At 38.2% G+C, this 19,819-nt stretch overlaps 1 protein-coding gene across 2 annotated transcripts in view; it reads left to right on the top strand.

The window, feature by feature from the left end:
* The first annotated feature begins 1,174 nt into the window (after positions 1 to 1,174).
* Positions 1,175 to 19,819, top strand: part of LOC132119223 (dnaJ homolog subfamily C member 14-like) — a 35,299-nt gene continuing 16,654 nt past the window's right edge. Inside the window, exons 1-2 of one of the 2 annotated variants that reach the window (XM_059529020.1) lie at positions 1,175 to 1,251; positions 2,885 to 4,175. In XM_059529020.1, the coding sequence (XP_059385003.1) occupies positions 3,090 to 4,175 (1,086 nt within the window). In that variant the 5' untranslated portion in view covers positions 1,175 to 1,251; positions 2,885 to 3,089. The other variant, XM_059529019.1, reaches the window with a different exon arrangement.

A 19,819-nucleotide genomic window follows, 5' to 3' on the forward strand; every position in this document is an offset into this window, starting at 1 on the left:
GCTCTCACTGGCTGAACAACGCGGACTGTTGTTGTTGTTTTAAAAGATTGACAACCTTTTTGTCATTCACCATTGTTTTTTATATGATTTTTTTGAATTCATTTTATATATACTAACTTTACAGGATATTCATTGAACGCTAATAGCATGCTTTTATTTTGCGTTCATTGTGTAGCCTACATTATCTAAGCCTCAGCAATAGTAGAACGTATTGGTTATAAAATATTCTGCTTTGATATTTTATTGCGCATTTGGATTTAAATTGAACAAATAGCACCGATAAAACTACACTCAAATTCTTCTGTCAACACGATCGCCATTTAACAGTGTTCAAGTCAATGACTGAAACAACAATGCCACCTTGAGGAACAAATATATAAGTTTACACAGGTAGGATAACGACACTAAATCAACTAAATAAATAAATAACATAAAAAACTGCTGTTATTGCACGGGGGCTGTTTCATAAAAGACGCCAAGAAAAGCTTGAAAACCTGATTTAATAACCTAACAAATTAATCGGGACTAAAGCGGTTTCATAAACGACTATTTAAACTATAAATTTATAAGTGATAGTGATTTAGGACGCATTGTTGGAATGACATCATCAGGGAAGAGTTATCAAAAATTTTGATGGGCTGAAATGCTACAGTTTTTTTAAGCTGCACAAAGTTAACAAATCAGACTTCAGTATTTGGAGGAAATCAGAAAAAAAAAATGTAAACAAATTTGAATATTTATAATCTTTAGACACTTCTAGCTATAACTGAAATGTTTTGTAACCTGAGGCACTTTGAGAAATATGCTAAATGAATATAATAGTGTTTAACATTTAACAGTCGAAAGTTTCTAGATATGCAAAATATATAAGCTCTGCAGTTAATTTAGAGAGCAAAATGATTAAAGTAAAAATATTTGTCGGCAGGAAAATAAATGCTTAGATAAAATTTTTGATTAATTTTGTAGAGATTAATTATTCTTAATGTTAATTGTTAGTAAACTGTGGGCTGTTCTGCTAGCAGTTTATACTCTGTAGCGTTTACCTTTAATAAAACGAGGAGCTTAAATAAAATATGTAAATGGCTTTTTAAGGTATTATAACATTTGCTTTAAGTGTTGTTTTTATTGAATTGTATTTTAATTTTAGGTAGGAAAGGGTTAGTTAAACGGAAGTGACGTTTCAGCGCATGTGCTGTACGCGGAAGTTAACAAGAATGCAGAGAGAAGGACTGTGAAAGAAGCAAAAGAAAGGTGAGAACATGGTCTGAGCGGCTTCAAACTCATCCTACACCCGAGATTAACTGTCCTGTGTGTACTCGGTCCCTTTAGTGTCGTAAAAGCAGAAACGCTCGCCGTGGATGTTCTTCTGTTAGCATGCCTGCTAAAGCAAAACAGCATCGTTAAGGAAGAAATTAAACAGTATTAAACATAAACATTTACAGCAACGAGCGTCGTCTGTGAACTCTCAGTGAGCAGCACTCGAGGAGTCGATACTCATGCACTTTATCAGGACTGAGTGTTCAGTAAGTTACAGACATCTGATGTTTACATGTTTACGATTCATCTTAACTCTAGGACTTGACATTTACATCAGCTAACTTGCTGGCAGTAATATGAGTTTTGATACGAGTCACTCAACAAAATGATAAATTAACTCGTTAAATATTATACACAACGATTTGTTGATTCCACAAATTGTAGATGCATTCTATTTTTTTAACGCGGGTTGGTTGTAAAAACGTATAAACCAGTAGGTTTCATGTATGTGTGTGTGTGTATATATATATATATATATATATATATATATATATATACATATATATATGTATATATATATATATATATATATATATATATTAAAATGTAGGCTAACCATGTTGATAATCCACACATCTGATCTGAATATAGAATGCAGCAGCGACTGAAGCATCTTCAATTTAATTTTCTCTGTAGGCATTACAAAATATCTTCAATTTCTAAGCCATGAACCAAACTCTGAGAATAATTCTCACACACACAGAATAAAATTTAAAAGTATTTAAAAGAAGGGTCAGGGAACGGCTCTGTGAACATGCTCATCAAGATGCTTCTTGATTCACAATGGTGCAATCTAAAACTATTCATTTACAATTACTGATTAAGTGGAAAAAAACAGTAAATCAACTTTATTGCATCTTTTTAAGATTACTAGTTCATTTCAACTTTGAAATTAATTAGAAATTACTTGTGTCTACGGACACATGTAACAATTTTGGATGGTAGGTCTATGTTGAAAGGTTTATGTGTTCTCATTAAAAACTTCTGTGGAGGAAATGGAGATTTTTACTTCTGGATCCCTGCAGTTGTGTTGTTTTGATGTTTATATATCAACATTATATATACATATGATGTTGATCGTGTATATAAAAAGTTTTAATATTTATTTTATTTTGAAGTGTATTATTTGTTAGCATATTGTTTCAGATATAAGTACTTTGTTCAGATGTGCTATTTTGAGTACCGTATTTTTCGGGACTATAAGTCGCGCCTGAGTATAATCGCATCAGTCCAAAAATACATCATGATGAGGAAAAAAACATATAAGTCGCACTGGACTATAAGTTGCATTTATTTAGAACCAATAGACAACAATACCGTCTACAGCCGCGAGAGGGCGCTCTATGCTGCTCCGTGTAGACTACAGGAGCAATGAGCAGTATAGACGGTAATGTTTGTCTATTTGTTCATTTCTCTTGGTTCATTTCTCTTGGTTCATGTCAAATTAATTTTGATAAATAAGTCGCACCTGACTATAAGTCGCAGGACCAACCAAACTATGAAAAAAAAGTGTGACTTATAGTCCGGAAAAAACGGTATGTTGACCTGTTTTTCTTCTCATTTGCAGGGGTGCAGAATGCCACTGTGCTTTCACAGTGTCTCTGATCCTCTGCCATACTGAAGACCCCACACTGTGTTGCATTTGTAAATATGAGACCGTTGTTGAATACAGTGTATGCATGTTTAAGTCTGCTGCCACCCTGAAGTCCATGATGGATCGCTCCATGACTGTCTTAAGCGTGTGGGAGTGAAGCCTTGGATATTTGAGCAAGATGGAAGGAGACGTGGCTGTACAATGGGATACAATCGAGCCGGCCGTTGTTTCTCTGGCCAATCCATGTTACGGAAATGACAGCCATGTGATATCATCACAAGGACCTGAGTGTGAACATGAGACGGGTGATGATTTTGATTGTGAATTCCCTGACATAGACTTTGATTTGGACGTAGATGAGAATGAAGAGCAAAATACCAAAACTGAAGATCTGAATGACGATAGGATTTCTGAGGAAGACGTGGAGACATGTGAAAGAGGAGGAAAAGTTGAATTATTGAATGATTTTAGAGACAATGGAGAGGCTAGATCTCGCAGTGCTGGAACGGGTAGGAAAGGAAAGTCTAAAAAGGGTGGATCGGGGCAGGGGCCTTGCGATCAAACCCCATCATGGACATCTCCATCTTTCATGTCTCAGAAATCATTGCTGGCGTCCTCTGGGCCTAGCAGACACAAGCAGGTGAAGCGGCGAAACCTCCATCTGCACAGTCACAGACGCCAGAAGAAGGGGATCCAGCTGGTCATGGTGTGTTGGGATTTCCTGGCAGATGTGGTCAGCCCCTGGTGCGTGTCCTGCATCCATATGTTCGTGGAGCTCATCATCTCTTTGACCCACCGCTGTGGGGTTGCTGTTGAATCATCTGCACTTGCACTATACCACTTTGGACGACACTTGCTTTACAAAGTGACAGATATTCCAGGCATGACGCGAGATTTGGGGCGATTCCTGGACTGGAGCTGGGGTTCAGGTGTGGCTGTATTTGAGGGCATCGGCAGGTCTGTGCGCTGGGCTCGACATGCACTTCTTTCCAGTTTGAGATTTGTTTGTGCTGCACTAAGCTCTGGCTCTCAGATGTTGAGGTGTATTGTGGGAAGGCTGGCAGGAGAGAGAGGCAGGAAATGGTGGCTTGCTCTTCAGAGCAGCAGGGTTTGGAGGAAAGTGTCGGATCTGACCATGAGGATTCATGGGTGTTTCTTTAAAAAAGCTGTCATGAGGGAAAGCTCAAATCCAGAGTCTCCCAACAGAGGAGCAGACAAGTGGCAACCTGGTGAAGAACTGCAGAGACTGCTGGCTCTAGCAAAGGTACTGATCTGTGTTTTTATAGAGATGGAAGCATTAATGTCTGATAATTAGGGATATGCCGGTATCAAATTTTCCTGTTGCGGTTAATTGATTATGCTTTTATCACCGTATATGGTATTATCACGGTATTGAAATTTTGTTTTAAAAAAGTGGTCATAATACAGTATAACAGGTTAAATAACTTTTTTTTCCTTATAACAAAAATCTAGAAAAGTTGTTTTACACATTAAAGTGCAAAAGAACTATAAAAACCAATAGGTATCACTCACAATAAGACCTCATTAGTTAACCTTAGTTAATGCATTAACATTCAAGGCAAGTTTATTTATAAAGCACATTTCGTACACAATGGTAATTCAAAAAGAAAGTAAAAAAAAAAGTAATGAAGAAAAATAAAAACAAAAATAAAAAAAGCAATTTAAGAACTTGACAATGAAAATGATTTAAAAATTGACTTAAAATGAATTTAAGACAGTTTAAAAATAGAAAATGATTTTACATAATAAACAGTGCAATACATAAAATATAGTGTAATCAGTTCGGACATCGCATAGTGCTCATTCAATAAATGCACAGCTAAACAATGAGCAATAGCTACATTTACTATAGAAGTTATTAATCTTTGTTAAAAAAATACAAGTCTTAGTTCATGTTAGCTCATTAAATAACACAGTTGCAAATTTCAATTGTAACAATGTTTTATTAAATATTGGAATACCTAAGATGAATGAATGTAGACAAAGAGAAACCAATCACGTAGCAAGGTGTTTTTTCTTCAAGAATAAGATGAGCAACAACATCTCTTCTTCTGAGGTCCTCCGAGATCTCCTTTGATCATGCCATGATTCACTTCCACAAACATGATCGGACTTTGATAGAACAGTGTTCTTTAATTAAAATACCATATTTTCCTCACTATAAGGCGCACTTAAAAGCCTTTAATTTTCTCAAAAAACGACAAGTGCGCCTTATATATGGATCAAGGCACTCTGTCAAAATGTTGACATTCCCTTTAGCACAGCTCTATCTAGTGGATGCATAACGCAAACCCAGTCAAACGTTTGACTGCAGTATCTTTTATTCTTTACACCTTATAATCCGGTGCGCCCTATATATGAAAACAGTTCTAAAATAGGCCATTCATTGAAGGTGCGCCTTATAATCCGGTGCCCTTTATAGTGCAGAAAATACGGTAGTGCAGGTGCTGACACCTGATAGTCATCCCATTGATTCAAAACACTTTTGTCTCATTTGTTAGATTTGGCTTTGTCCATTTTCAGAACTTGAGTGAAAACCTGATGATGAGTTATATTTATGCAGAAATATAGAAAATTCAAAAACTTTCAAGCAGCGCTCTATATTTTGTACTTTCTTAGTTTAAAAAGTGTTATACTCTGTAAAACATTTTACACCCACAATTTACACAGTAAAATAATTTATACACACACACTCCATATTAAAGGGTTAGTTCACCCAATAATAAAAATTATGTCATTAATAACTCACCCTCATGTCGTTCCAAACCCGTGAGACCTCCGTTTATCTTTGGAACACAGTTTAAGATATTTTAGATTTAGTCCGAGAGCTCTCAGTCCCTCCATTGAAGCTGTGTGTACGGTCTACTGTCCATGTCCAGAAAGGTAAGAAAAACATCATCAAAGTAGTCCATGTGACATCAGAGGGTCAGTTAGAATTTAAGCATCGAAAATACATTTTGGTCCAATAATAGCAAAAACTATGACTTTATTCATCATTGTCTTCTCTTCCGGGTCTGTTGTGAGAGAGTTCAAAACAAAGCAGTTTGTGATATCCGGTTCACGAACGAATCATTCGATGTAACCAGATCTTTTTGAACCAGTTCAGAACCTGAGTTCAAACAAACCAATATCCCGGAGTAATTCATTTACTCAAACAGTACACTGACTGAACTGCTGTGAAGAGAGAACACCGAGCCGAGCCAGACAATGTACAATAGACTGATTCGTTCACGAGTCAAGAACCCATTGCATCGGTTTTCGGATCACCAGTAGTTCTTTCGGACAGTTTGATTCAATAAACCGGTTGAAGAAAACTTTTGCGCTCGAAGTAATGATGTCATTGGCGATGATTGCCCTTGATTCAAGCCTTCGGTTTACCCGCGCTCATAACATTAGCACAGAATCAGTTGAGAAACAATCACCAAAAGAATCAGTTCGGTTCAGACGCTCTGTGTGTCAGTCTGCTTCACGCTGAATCACACATGGTGTTGGACAGGGTTTTCTCTACTTACTGTTGGCCTTCTGTAGCAAATTGTAGCTCCGTGTAGCTGTTTTTATTTTATTTTTCTCTAGAATCTTTATCTTACTATCACTCTGTTTTTTAAAGTGATAAAATATAACTTAATTCACACCATATTTCTGATATTATCGATCAATCTTATCAGATTAATTTTGATCGTTCACTTTTATTTTATATCCGTGAGTGCAGTACACCTGCAAAGCGTTAGCACTCGTTAGCTTGTCATTAGCGTTTTCATTTGAACCTATCGCTGTTTTCTGTTCTCCTCTCCTCTCTCTCGCTCCAGTTTTTCACAAGTTCATCAAACAACCGCAGTAAGAATATTTCATCAAGCACGGTGGGTAATGGTTTCTCCTGCTATTGTTATTTGCACCTCTTGCCACATGTACAGTTTATCTATCTCTGTCACTGATGAGGGATTCACATGTGATAAATGCAGGGAAATAGTTAGGCTGACAGAGAAGATTTCAGAATTAGAGACACGCATCCAAACTTTAATTGAGGACAGTAAGAATGTTAGGGCTCTAGATACGGCTTTGGATGCGTCTAGCTCAGGGATTCCTGTACATTGTTCGGTTCCGGAAACAGAGCCCCTGCAGCAGGGCAACTGGGTGACGGTGAGGCAGCGTAGTCGTGGGTCAAAACACCGCTCCTCTGTTCCGATCAAAACATTAAACAGGTTCTCCCCACTCAGTGATGCACCCACTGAGAAACCTGATGAAAGTGCTCTAGTTATTGGTGATTCTATTGTACGGAACGTGAATATAGAGACACCAGCCACCATAGTCAAATGTTTACCGGGAGCCAGAGCGCCTGACATCTTGGCAAATTTAAAAGTTGTAGCAACACTGGGTCGTACATAATAATTAACTCAAATGATATAAAGGGAATTTGGGTAATTAATCAGAAATATGATTAATATATATATATATATATATATATATATATATATATATATATATATATATATATATATCATATTACAGTTGCATTCAAATTATTGAAGATGAAAAATAGGTCAATTGTATATATTAATAACTCATCACAAGGCACTGTAATTTATTCATTAATATATCAATATTCTATTCTTCATATCAATTATTGTGATATCTTTTACTAGAAATTAATGTAAATCAAACGTGGTTCGTCCAGCAAACGGCCGTAAGATTTGTTTTATTAATTCTCAGTAACGCTATCACTTCCTATAATTCCAGGACGAATAGTTTCTGGCCATGAAACCATTATCCTGTCCTTATAAAAATTGATATTACTTAAAAGTAACAGATGAACTTTGTAGCCAAGATCGGCATTTCATTGACTTTGTAACATGAGCAACTTAGACAGACAATCTGGAGTATATGGAATTTAATAATTGAACTAATAATACATCAACTACGATTTATACAGAGTAAATACGCGTACGACAAATATATACAGTAAACTTTGTACAAGACATAACGAAATCTAAATGAGGGAGAGGGAGAGAAAGAGAATGAGAGAAAAGGCATGATAAATGAGAGAAACCAACAGACATTAACCCTTGAGAGACAACATAGAACTCAGATTATAGACAATTTAAGCAGCATTTAAGATCTCCATAGAGAATGAATACTTGCATGGGGTTCTCTTTGTGTATGCGAAAACACGTGGGCGCGTAGCGTGCGTCAGTCTGGGCTTGTCCTCTCTGTGTCTGGGCTGTTGCGGAATTGCACGATATTTGAAAGTTCAAAGAAAGCAATGTTTCAGAGTTTGTCTTCCTCGTGTGGAGAGGCGAATAGGTGAATAAACTTAGTAAAGAAAATAAACAAAACAACAAAAACGAAAGCTTCTGAAGGAGTCATGAGAATGGCTGTCCTCTCAGCCCATGTGCTGAGGGGGAGGGCGGTAGGGGAGCGTACGGGAAGAGCGAGGACCAGAAAGGAGCGCGGACCAGCGAAGAAGAGAAGAGAAAAAAAAAAAAGGGACTTCCTGGGTCAGTCCTTATAGCTTGAAATGGTTCACGTCTCTGTTCGCGTGAACAACCAATGAACGTCCGCGATCTGAAGCGGGAAAAAGTTCCTTTGTCTCTGTGGAAAAACCCACCCTAATAAATTAGGGTTTATCAGATTTCAACAGTGATATCCTAGCACGTTCATAATTCCAGATTAATACATTTTTCATTAATTTGCATTAGATAAATGAGTTCGCCAAAGCATGACGATTACACAGACATCAAGATTGACATATATAAATTATCAAAACATGAAGTTACATTTTTAAATGCAGAATTACACACATTTAAAGTTTGATTAACACATGATACAATTGCAGATACTCCAATTTGATATGGGGAGACATCTAAGCACAAAAAGCTATATATTTTATACACTTAAAAGGGTGCTTTTCCCTTTCCTTATAGAAATTCCAGCGAGAGCTGGCTTCCCTGTTTCTACTAGATGCAGTCGTAAAGTTTACGACTCTGAAGGAGTTGGGTTACAGCTCATGATTCTATTTGAGAAAGTTAAAATGAGGAGAAACCTTTCCTATTTACAAGTCATACTTATAATCCTCACATCAGAGGATTAACCATTTTTATGCAATACACAAACCTATTCAAAATACACATTATTAAGGATTTACATGATGAGTGTAAGATAAAACATTTGTGGGCGTGTGTTCAGGAATGTGTGGGTTTAGTTTCTCCTTTGAGGCTCCCGCGAGTGTCTCTGGAGACTCTCTCTAAGGTGTAATAACTGTCACCCACGGCAGGATGTTGCCGACATCGCGGCGCCCCAAATGGTGAATTATGTTGGAAGATGTAGTAAAACTCAAAGTCCTGGGTTACTCACGTTCTGGTCTTTGAGTGCAGAATGTGCTATAGTTAGGATTCATTAATATGGAACAGATGGCTGAAATACCATCAGCTCAATAGGGTTACAAAGTGCTGGCTAATGCTAAACGTAAACACAGTAAGATTGTTATTTATGCCGGCGCTAATGATGTTCAACTTCGCCAGTCCGAGATCACTAAAAATAGCATTAAAGAGGTGTGTGAACTTGCAAGCACGATGTCAGACACTGTAATATGCTCTGGTCCCCTCCCTGCTTACCGTGGTGATGAGATGCAGCAGATTGTCATCACTCAATGGCTGGATGTCTAAGTGGTGCCCACAGAATAACATAGGTTTCATAGACAATTGGACGAGCTTTTGGGGCAGACCTGACCTGTTTAAAAGACATGGTCTTCATCCCTCCTGGGGTGGCGCCACTCTTCTCTCTAGAAATATGGCAAATAGTCTTAGTGTTTATACTTGACTAACTGGGGCCCAGGTCAGGAAGCAGACAGACTGGCTAAACCGACCATCTGCTAGCTGCCTCCCGTCACAGAGGTCAGTTAATTCTCAGCACATAGAGACTTTTTCACCTAGATATCACACTATAGAGACTGTGTCTGTTCCCCGAACTAGAAAATACAAAAAAATGTCCAAACCAAGTTAAGATTAACAATTTTATTGAGCTTCAACAAATAAAAAATGGATGCAATATGGATAAACAAATGATAAAGCTTGGCTTATTAAACATCAGGTCCCTTTCTACGAAAACACTTTTTGTAAATAATATGATCACTGATCATAATATAGATGTGCTCTGTTTGACAGAAACCTGGCTAAAACCTGATGATTACATTATTTTAAATGAGTCCACCCCCCAAGATTACTGTTATAAACATGAGCCGGATCTAAAAGGCAAAGGTGGAGGTGTTGCTTCAATTTATAACAACGTTTTCAGGATTCCTCAGAGGGCAGGCTTCAAGTATAAGTCGTTTGAAGTAATGGTGCTTCATATAACATTATCCAAAGAAACAAATGTTAATGATAAATCCCCTGTTATGTTTGTACTGGCTACTGTATACAGGCCACCAGGGCACCATACAGACTTTATTAAAGAGTTTGGTGATTTTACATCCGAGTTAGTTCTGGCTGCAGATAAAGTTTTAATAGTTGGTGATTTTAATATCCATGTTGATAATGAAAAAGATGCATTGGGATCAGCATTTATAGACATTCTGAACTCTATTGGGGGTTAGACAACATGTTTCAGGACCTACTCATTGTTGAAATCATACTCTAGATTTAATACTGTCACATGGAATTGATGTTGATAGTGTTGAAATTATTCAGCCAAGTGATGATATCTCAGATCATTATTTAGTTTTGTGCAAACTTCATATAGCCAAAATTGTAAATTCTACTTCTTGTTACAAGTATGGTACAACCATCACTTCTACCACAAAAGACTGCTTTTTAAGTTATCTTCCTGATGTAACCAAATTCCTTAGCATATCCAAAACCTCAGAACAACTTGATGATGTAACAGAAACTATGGACTCTCTCTTTTCTAGCACTTTAAATACAGTTGCTCCTTTACGGAAGGTTAAGGAAAACAGTTTGACACCATGGTTCAGCGGATTCAGGTGCATACAGTATTTTGGTCTTGTTAGACCTCAGTGCTGCTTTTGACACTATATGTCACTCTCTTCTGCTTGACAGGCTGGAAAATTGGTTGGGTCTTTCTGGAGCTGTCCTCAATTGGTTTCGGTCTTATTTAACTAAACGTGCCCAGTTTGTTGGCTTGGGTAACTATAAATCAGATACCGTGCCTGTTCGACAGGGAGTTCCTCAGGGTTCAGTACTGGGTCCAATATTATTTAATATTTATATGCTTCCACTTGGGCAGATCATTAGGAAACATGGTCTTGGGTATCACTGCTATGCGGATGATACGCAGATTTACATCACCACTAGTCCTGATGTCCATTGCTCATTAATAGCTTTACGTGGTTGTTTAGCAGAGATCAGTAACTGGATGCATAACAACTTCCTGAAGCTGAATGGCTCCAAAACTGAACTGATGCGGATTGGTACAGTGGCAGCCACACGTAAGGCCGAGCAGATCAGTTTGATTGTTGATTCCTGCACGGTAATCCCCACTTCACAGGTGCGAAATCTTGGTGTCATTTTTGATTCACAATTATCATTTGAAGCACACATAAAACACATCTCTAAAACTGCATTTTTCCACCTGAGAAACATAGCTCGACTTAGACCTTTTCTCTCTTTTGCAGACACAGAAAGGCTTATACATGCCTTCATAACAACTAGGTTAGATTATTGTAATGCCTTGTTCTCTGGCCTTCCAGCTAAATCGTTGAGCAAGCTTCAGTATATACAAAATTCTGCCGCTCGTGTGCTCACTTGTACTTCTCCTCGTGAACACATTACACCGGTTCTTTCACAATTACACTGGCTTCCCGTAAATGCGAGAATTGATTTTAAAATTCTTACTTTAACATACAAGGCACTTCATGGGACTGCACCTGAGTATCTTTGTGAACTCATCAGCCCTTATATTCCATCACGCTCTCTTCGCTCTACTAACTCTCTTTCACTTAACCAGCCATCATGCAAGCTAAAGACCATGGGGGAAAGAGCCTTTTCATATAAAGCCCCTAAGCTATGGAATGTACTTCCTCTGCACGTCAGAAATGCACCAACGTTGGATGATTTTAAAAAGTTGATTAAGTCACATTTATTCAAGACTGTCTTTCTATAATGAATTGTTGTATTGCTTTTGGTGTTTTGTTTTACTTTATTTATAACTTTATTACTGTAGCGCTTTGGGTCTAAGAAAAGCGCATTACAAATAAGATGTATTATTATTATTATTATTATGGTATAATGAGCATACTCGCCCCCTAAAGAGAGCAGCCCGAAAGGAAAACAAAACTAGAGGTATTTCGTATTGCTTGGCGGGAAAGTAACCTATCCTACAGAAAAGCATTAAAAACTGCTAGATCCGATTACTTTTCTTCTCTTTTAGAAGAAAACAAACATAACCCCAGGTATTTATTCAATACAGTGGTTAAATTAACAAAAAATAAAGCCTCAACAAGTGTTCAGCTGTCAGCTACAGTATCGCATCAGACAGTGCACTATAGACCCCCTGAGGAACAGTTCCACTCATTCTCTACTATAGGAGAGGAAGAATTGTATAAACTTGTTAAATCATCTAAACCAACAACATGTATGTTAGACCCTATACCATCTAAGCTCCTAAAAGAGGTGCTTCCAGAAGTCATGGATCCTCTTCTTTTCTTTTTTTTTTTTTTTTTTTTTTTTTTCTTTTTTTTCTTTAGCTTTTTTTGAACAGAAATTAAGTGCTAACAATGACACGTTTTAGTTTTTTTTTTTTTTCCTTACCCCTTAACCCAGCTAAATGCCCCCTCCTCAAAAAAAAAAAAATAAAAAAAAAATTACAGAATAAAACATTAAAGGGAAAATAAATAACATTTATACAGATTAATAAAGATTTAGGTCTCTGAGAAGAAAATGAATGATGTTTAGACTATACAGGACTATAGCAGGTTACAACACAGATTAGACATATTTGGAAAACATATATACATTTTTTTTTTTCCTTCCTCTCTCTCTCTCTTTTTTTTTTTTTTTTTTATAATACATTTTCAGTTAGGGAGAGAAAGGGACCCCACATTTTCATAAACAAATCATGACGTCCTGAGGCTCTAAATATCACACGTTCATAGCTAGCAATATTTGACATAAGGTCCAACCATTCATCATATGAGGAAGGTGTGTCTGACTTCCAATGTCTAAGAATGACTCTGCATCCATAGACCATAGCTAAACGGCACCATAGCATCTGTTGTCGAGATATAGGCATATCCTCTGGTATAATGCCCAACATACACAAGGCAGGGTTCTTAAATAATGACAGGCAAAAAATATTATTAACAAATTGTACAATTTTCTCCCACATTTCCTCCACCATTTCACATTCATATAACATATGAACCATAGTTCCTATATCTTTTTTACACCGCCAGCACAATGCAGTATCTCTTAATTTAATTCTGGCCAATCTGCTTGGAGTCCAGTAACATCTATTAAGAATTTTATAATTTATCAATTGGGATTGAGTTTCACGGACATTAGTATGCCATTTTGATACAACCTGTTTCCACGTTTCTTCCTTGATCATCCCCCCTAAATCTCTTTCCCATGCCACTTTAAGACCATTTAAGCTAGGTGCATTAGCATCTCTAATATAGGCGTAGAAAGCCGAGCCCATCCCCTTTTTGTGACTGTTAGTAGCAGTCAGAACCTGTACATCCGTTGGTGGGTCAGGACCATTTTTTATGGTTGCATGGAGACAATGTCTTATTTGGAGGTATTTCCAAAAGTCAGTGTTCGATAGTTTGTAAGTTTGTTTCAGGTGATTAAATGAGACCACATGTTCACCCTCATACAGGTGATATAAATACCATATTCCCTTATTAGCCCATTGTATCCAGCAGAAAGCCCTCTTATCTATTCGTAATTTTGGTGTTGTGCCACACCGAGGCTCTAGTTGTTAGCCATGGGGTTTGTTTTGAATGTTGGTCATACAATTTCCAGCTTTCCCTAGAAAATTTAAGAAATGGATTTTGGTCTGGTATTGATCGGGCAAGCTGTGTCAAGAAGGCCTCTGCTGGAAAGGGGACAATTAGTTCTTTTTCAATATGTACCCATGCAGGGGCATCATTGGATGCCATATTGTTTTTAGCCAGCTGCGAGAGAGAAGGACCACTGATACCAGTCAATTCTGGGAAGAGAGAGCCCACCTGAACCTTTAGCAGAATACAATTTAGTACGATTAAAAAGGGGTCTCTTCCCCTGCCAGATGAAGGATTCTACATATTTGTTGTATTCTTTCAGAAGGGATGATGGTAGCAAAAGGGGAAGCATGTATGATAGATAATTAATTTTAGGTACAATTATCATTTTAACTAAATTAATTAGACCCAGAGTGGACATTGTAAGTTTACTCCAGTTCTGTAACAAATTTTGAATATCCTGAATAATTGGTTGAAAGTTAATCTGCATTATTTTCTCAAATCCTGGTATAAGTTTAATTCCCAAATAAACCATGCCTGATGAGACCCATCTAAATGGCCACTGGTCCCCTGTTATCCCATGGCAATTTTTTGACAAGGGCATTACTTCTGATTTAGTCCAATTGCTTTTATAGCTCGAGATCTGGGAAAAATCGTCAATTAAAGAACACATTGTAGGCACTGTCATTTGTGGATTGCTGGAATCAAGTAAGATATCATCAGCATATAGAAGTACCTTATGTTCCTGCTGGCCCGCTATGATGCCTCTAATATTTGGATTATTGCGTATTGCAATAGCTAATGGCTCTAAGACCAGTGCAAAAATAAGAGGGGAAAGGGGACACCCTTGTTTTGTGCCCCTATGTAGCTCAAACCGCGAAGACATTATACCATTGCATAGTACCGATGCCACTGGTTCATTGTACAGTAAGTTTACACATTTAGTATATAGACGTCCAAAACCAAATCTTTTAAGTGTTTGAAATAAGAAGCCCCATTCAACTCTGTCAAAGGCCTTCTCTGCGTCTAGAGAGAAGGCCATGACTGGGTCAGTATTATTTCTAGAGCTCCACATAAGGTGTAATAATCGTCTCATATTGTCTGCTGAACATCTAGCTCTGATGAAACCAACTTGGTCAGGATGTATAATAGTAGGTAGTAGTTGATCTAATCTTTTTGCAGGTATTTTGGCTAATATCTTCCCATCAACATTACCAAGTGAAATGGGTCTGTAGCTTGCACATTGTTGAGGGTCTTTCCCTTTTTTATGAATGAGAGTGATTATGTTAGTTCTCATACTCTCTGGAAGCTTTCCCTTTACCAGAGCATTCTGAAAGACGTAAAGCAATTTAGGAGCTAACACCTCTTAAAACTTTTTATAGAAATCAGAGGGAAAGCCATCTTCCCCGGGGGCACGACCTGGTTTGAGGTCCTGTATGGCACCCTTAATCTCTTCTAATGTGATGTCATTTTCTAACGAGTCGCTATCTTTTGTGGATAGACATGGAATCTGTAGGGAAGAGAAGAATCGGTCATACTGTTTTGTAGTTACTTCCCCTTGCGATGTATATAAATCTTGGTAAAAAGATTTAAAAGCCTTATTAATTTCCCCGGCTTCTGTAGTCAGTTTATTTTTATCATCAAAAATAGAAGGAATTAAGTTTTGAGTACTAAGCTGTTTCACTCTATGGGCTAAGTATTTACCTGCTTTCTCACCTTTTTCATAATAATTTAGTTTTGTGCAAAATAGAGCAAATTCCAAGTATTATATTATGATTACCAATATTTCTAATAATATTGCAATTTTCGCTAAAGAAATCAGGAGATAACACATTGGGGGCATAAATATTCATAACTGTAACTTTCTGTCCTTCTAAGCTAGAATCCAAGGCTATCCACCTGCCTCCCTGGTCATTATATGCTTTATGGACTTTAAAGTCTAAGCCTTTTCTAATCAAAATAGCAACACCCCTACTCCTAGTGTTGAATGTACTTGAGTATACCTGATCAATCCACCCCCTTTTAAATTTCTCAGATTCGTCAGCACTTAGATGAGTTTCTTGCAGCATAGCTATGTCTGATTTGTTTTGCTTGAGATAGGTGAGGATTTTCTTACGCTTTATTACATGGTTACATCCCGATATGTTCCATGAAATAATTTTTGTGAATCCCATAATATGTCTCTTGTTTATAGATTATTAATCACATAAGAGTATATATAAATCTTAAACAGTGTGTGGTCTCTGTCAACATAGTTATGAATATTGTATACAGTTGTAAAGTCTAAACCAATATCTGCAATAAGCACCCAGTAAGTAAGGCAAGATAGGACAAACAAAGTATCAAGCCAAAAAAGTAAAAAAAAGGAAACAAAAGATAAAAAACCACCCTTCCCCAACCAAACCCTTCCCTATACAAGAAGGTTGTATCCCTGTACCATTATGCTTCCGATATGTTGACTCCCTCATTACGTTGGTCTCAGGATAGACTATTTTCCTGTGGAAGTCTCCCGATTATCAAACATAACAGTGAACTTAGAAGGCTAATATAAAATAAGTAACAAAAACTCCAAAGGTATATCTCAGAGCATTTGAACTATTGGTACTACAAGAACCCATTAACCATCTGGTGATAAATGTATACGAGATGAAAATAAAATAGAGTAGTACCTCTGGGATAAGTTCTGTCCAAAGTACCTGCACATCGCAAACAAGCCATGTAAATAGGGGGGGGGGGGAAACAACGAACTCCAAAAACTCCTGAATAGTTTTTGTCATGAACACTCCCCTGGTGATGGTAAATGTTACGTGCCCAACGTTACTTTATGAAGAAGTCTCATTTTAAACGAATGCAATCTCACTTTCCTTTCTGAGCAAGCACCTGTTTCTCATAAAAGTCATTTGCTTCGTCCGGAGTCTCGAAAATGAGGTTATCTCCCTTGAACATGACTTTGAGTTGTGCGGGGTATAGCAGCCGGAATCGGATGCCCTGCTGATACAGATCTCGTTTCACCGGGTTAAACGTGGCGCGCTTTTTAGCGAGGGCCGCGCTCAAATCAGGATAGACCTTCAGCGTATTCCCTCTGAACTTCACCTCGTGTCGTCTGGCCCATCTGAAGGCAAGCTCCCGGTCACTATAGCGGTGAAAACACAGCACAAAGGCAAGCGCGGGTTTACCCGCTATAGGCTTGAGTCCGAGCGAACGGTACGCTCTGTCCAGCGGTGGTGGGCTCGTGAATACCTCAGCCATGGCTTCCGCCAGCAGTTCTGAAACGAATACGGTAGGATCTTTGCCATCCTCGCTCCCCTCAGGTACATTAAGGATGTGCAGGTTAGATCGGCGCGATCTATTCTCCAGGTCGTCCAGACGATCTAGTAGCAGAGTGTTTTGAGCCTTAAGGGAGCTGATTGTAGATTCCGCTGCCACGAGACGCTCAAAGTTTTCTCCTGCGATGGTTTCGGTTGATGTCAGTCGACTTTGAAAGGAGTTTACGGTCTCGCGTAACGCATCCACCGAGGTTTTACAGAGTTTAGAATCAGGGCAGCCATGTCTTCTTTGAGAACTTCCCGTTGTTTAGCTAGTTCAGCAATAAGTTGTGTCATGGACAGAGAGTCGTCCATGTTTCCCTCCGAATCTTGGTTTTCATCTTGAGATGACGCAGTTACCATGCTCGCTAGTTTGCTAACTACGCTAGCCTTTTTCGACTGCGACGCTGCACTTCTCTGTTTAGGATTATTACTCATTGTGCAACGGTTATCTTGTAAACTCTTCCTTAGTTGTTTAATCGGCTTTAAACGGCCTTTAAAGTGAAATTCACTGCAAAAGGTGTGTATGAAAAGGAAAAAAATCGGGAGACCGTCCGTTTTGCTGCGTTCTCCTACATCGTCACACCGGAAGTCCATGGATCCTCTTCTGACTATTATTTATTCCTCATTGTCATTAGGATATGTCCCCAAAACCTTCAAACTGGCTGTTATTAAGCCTCTCATCAAAAAACCACAACTTAACCCCAAAGAACTAGTTAATTATAGACCAATCTCGAATCTCCCTTTTCTGTCCAAGATACTAGAAAAGGTGGTATCCTCACAATTATATTCCTTCTTAGAGAAAAATGGTATATGTGAGGATTTCCAGTCAGGATTTAGACCGTATCATAGTACTGAGACAGCTCTCCTTAGAGTTACAAATGATCTGCTCTTATCATCTGATCGTGGGTGTATCTCTCTATTAGTTTTATTGGATCTTAGTGCTGCGTTTGACACAATTGACCACAACATTCTTTTGCATAGACTTGAACACTTTGTTGGCATTAATGGAAGTGCATTAGCATGGTTTAAATCGTACTTATATGACCACCGTTACCCTTGGGAGATATCATCAGGAAACATGATGTTAGCTTTCACCGTTATGCTGATGATACTCAGCTCTATATTTCTTTGTGGCCTGGTGAAACACACCAATTTGAAAAACTAATGGAATGCATAGTCGATATAAAAAACTGGATGACGAGGTGTTAATTATAGGACCTAAAAACTTTGTCAATTCTTCGTCATCAGTTAGGAACCTAGGTGTGCTATTTGATCACAATCTTTCCTTAGAAAGCCACGTTTCTAGCATTTGTAAAACTGCATTTTTCCATCTCAAAAATATATCTAAATTACGGCCTATGCTCTCAATGTCAAATGCAGAAATGTTAATCCATGCATTTATGACCTCAAGGTTAGATTATTGTAATGCTTTATTGGGTGGTTGTTCTGTACGCTTAGTAAACAAACTACAGCTAGTCCAAAATGCAGCAGCAAGAGTTCTTACTAGAACCAGGAAGTATGACCAAATTAGCCCGGTCCTGTCAACACTGCACTGGCTCCCTATCAAACATCGTATAGATTTTAAAAGATTGCTTATTACTTATAAAGCCCTGAATGGTGAAAGCTGAAAGCTCCTTTTACATTATAATCCTCTACGTCCGCTACGTTCTCAAAACTCAGGCAATTTGATAATACCTAGAATATCAAAATCAACTGCGGGCGGCAGATCCTTTTCCTATTTGGCGCCTAAACTCTGGAATAACATACCTAACATTGTTCGGGAGGCAGACACACTCTTGCAGTTTAAATCTAGATTAAAGACCCATCTCTTTAACCTGGCTTGCACATAACATACTAATATGCTTTTAATATCCAAATCCGTTAAAGGATTTTTAGGCTGCATTAATTAGGTAAACTGGAGCCGGGAACACTTCACATAACACCCTATGTACTTGCTACATCATTAGAAGAATGGCATCTACGCTAATATTAGTTTCTCTTATTCCGAGGTCACCGTGGCCACCAGATCCAGTCTGTATCCAGATCAGAGGGTCACTGCAGTCACCCGGATCCAGTACGTATCCAGACCAGATGGTGGATCAGCACCTAGAAAGGACCTCTACAGCCCTGAAAGACAGCGGAGACCAGGACAACCAGATACAGATCCCCTTTAAAGACCTTGTCTCAGAGGACCACCAGGACAAGACCACAGGAAACAGATGATTCTTCTGCACAATCTGACTTTGCTGCAGCCTGGAATTGAACTACTGGTTTCATCTGGTCAGAGGAGAACTGGCCCCACACTGAGCCTGGTTTCTCCCAAGGTTATTTTCTCCATTCTGTCACCGATGGAGTTTCGGTTCCTTGCCGCTGTCGCCTCTGGCTTGCTTAGTTGGGGACACTTCATCTACAGCGATATCATTGACTTGATTGCAAATAAATGCACAGACACTATTTAAACTGAACAGAGATGACATCACTGAATTCAATGATGAACTGCCTTTAACTATCATGTTGCATTATTGACACTGTTTTCCTAATGAATGTTGTTCAGTTGCTTTGACGCAATGTATTTTGTTTAAAGCGCTATATAAATAAAGGTGACTTGACTTGACATGCGCAGTATCA

Source organism: Carassius carassius, chromosome 38 (genome assembly GCF_963082965.1).
Source record: "Carassius carassius chromosome 38, fCarCar2.1, whole genome shotgun sequence".
NCBI lineage: Eukaryota > Metazoa > Chordata > Actinopteri > Cypriniformes > Cyprinidae > Carassius > Carassius carassius.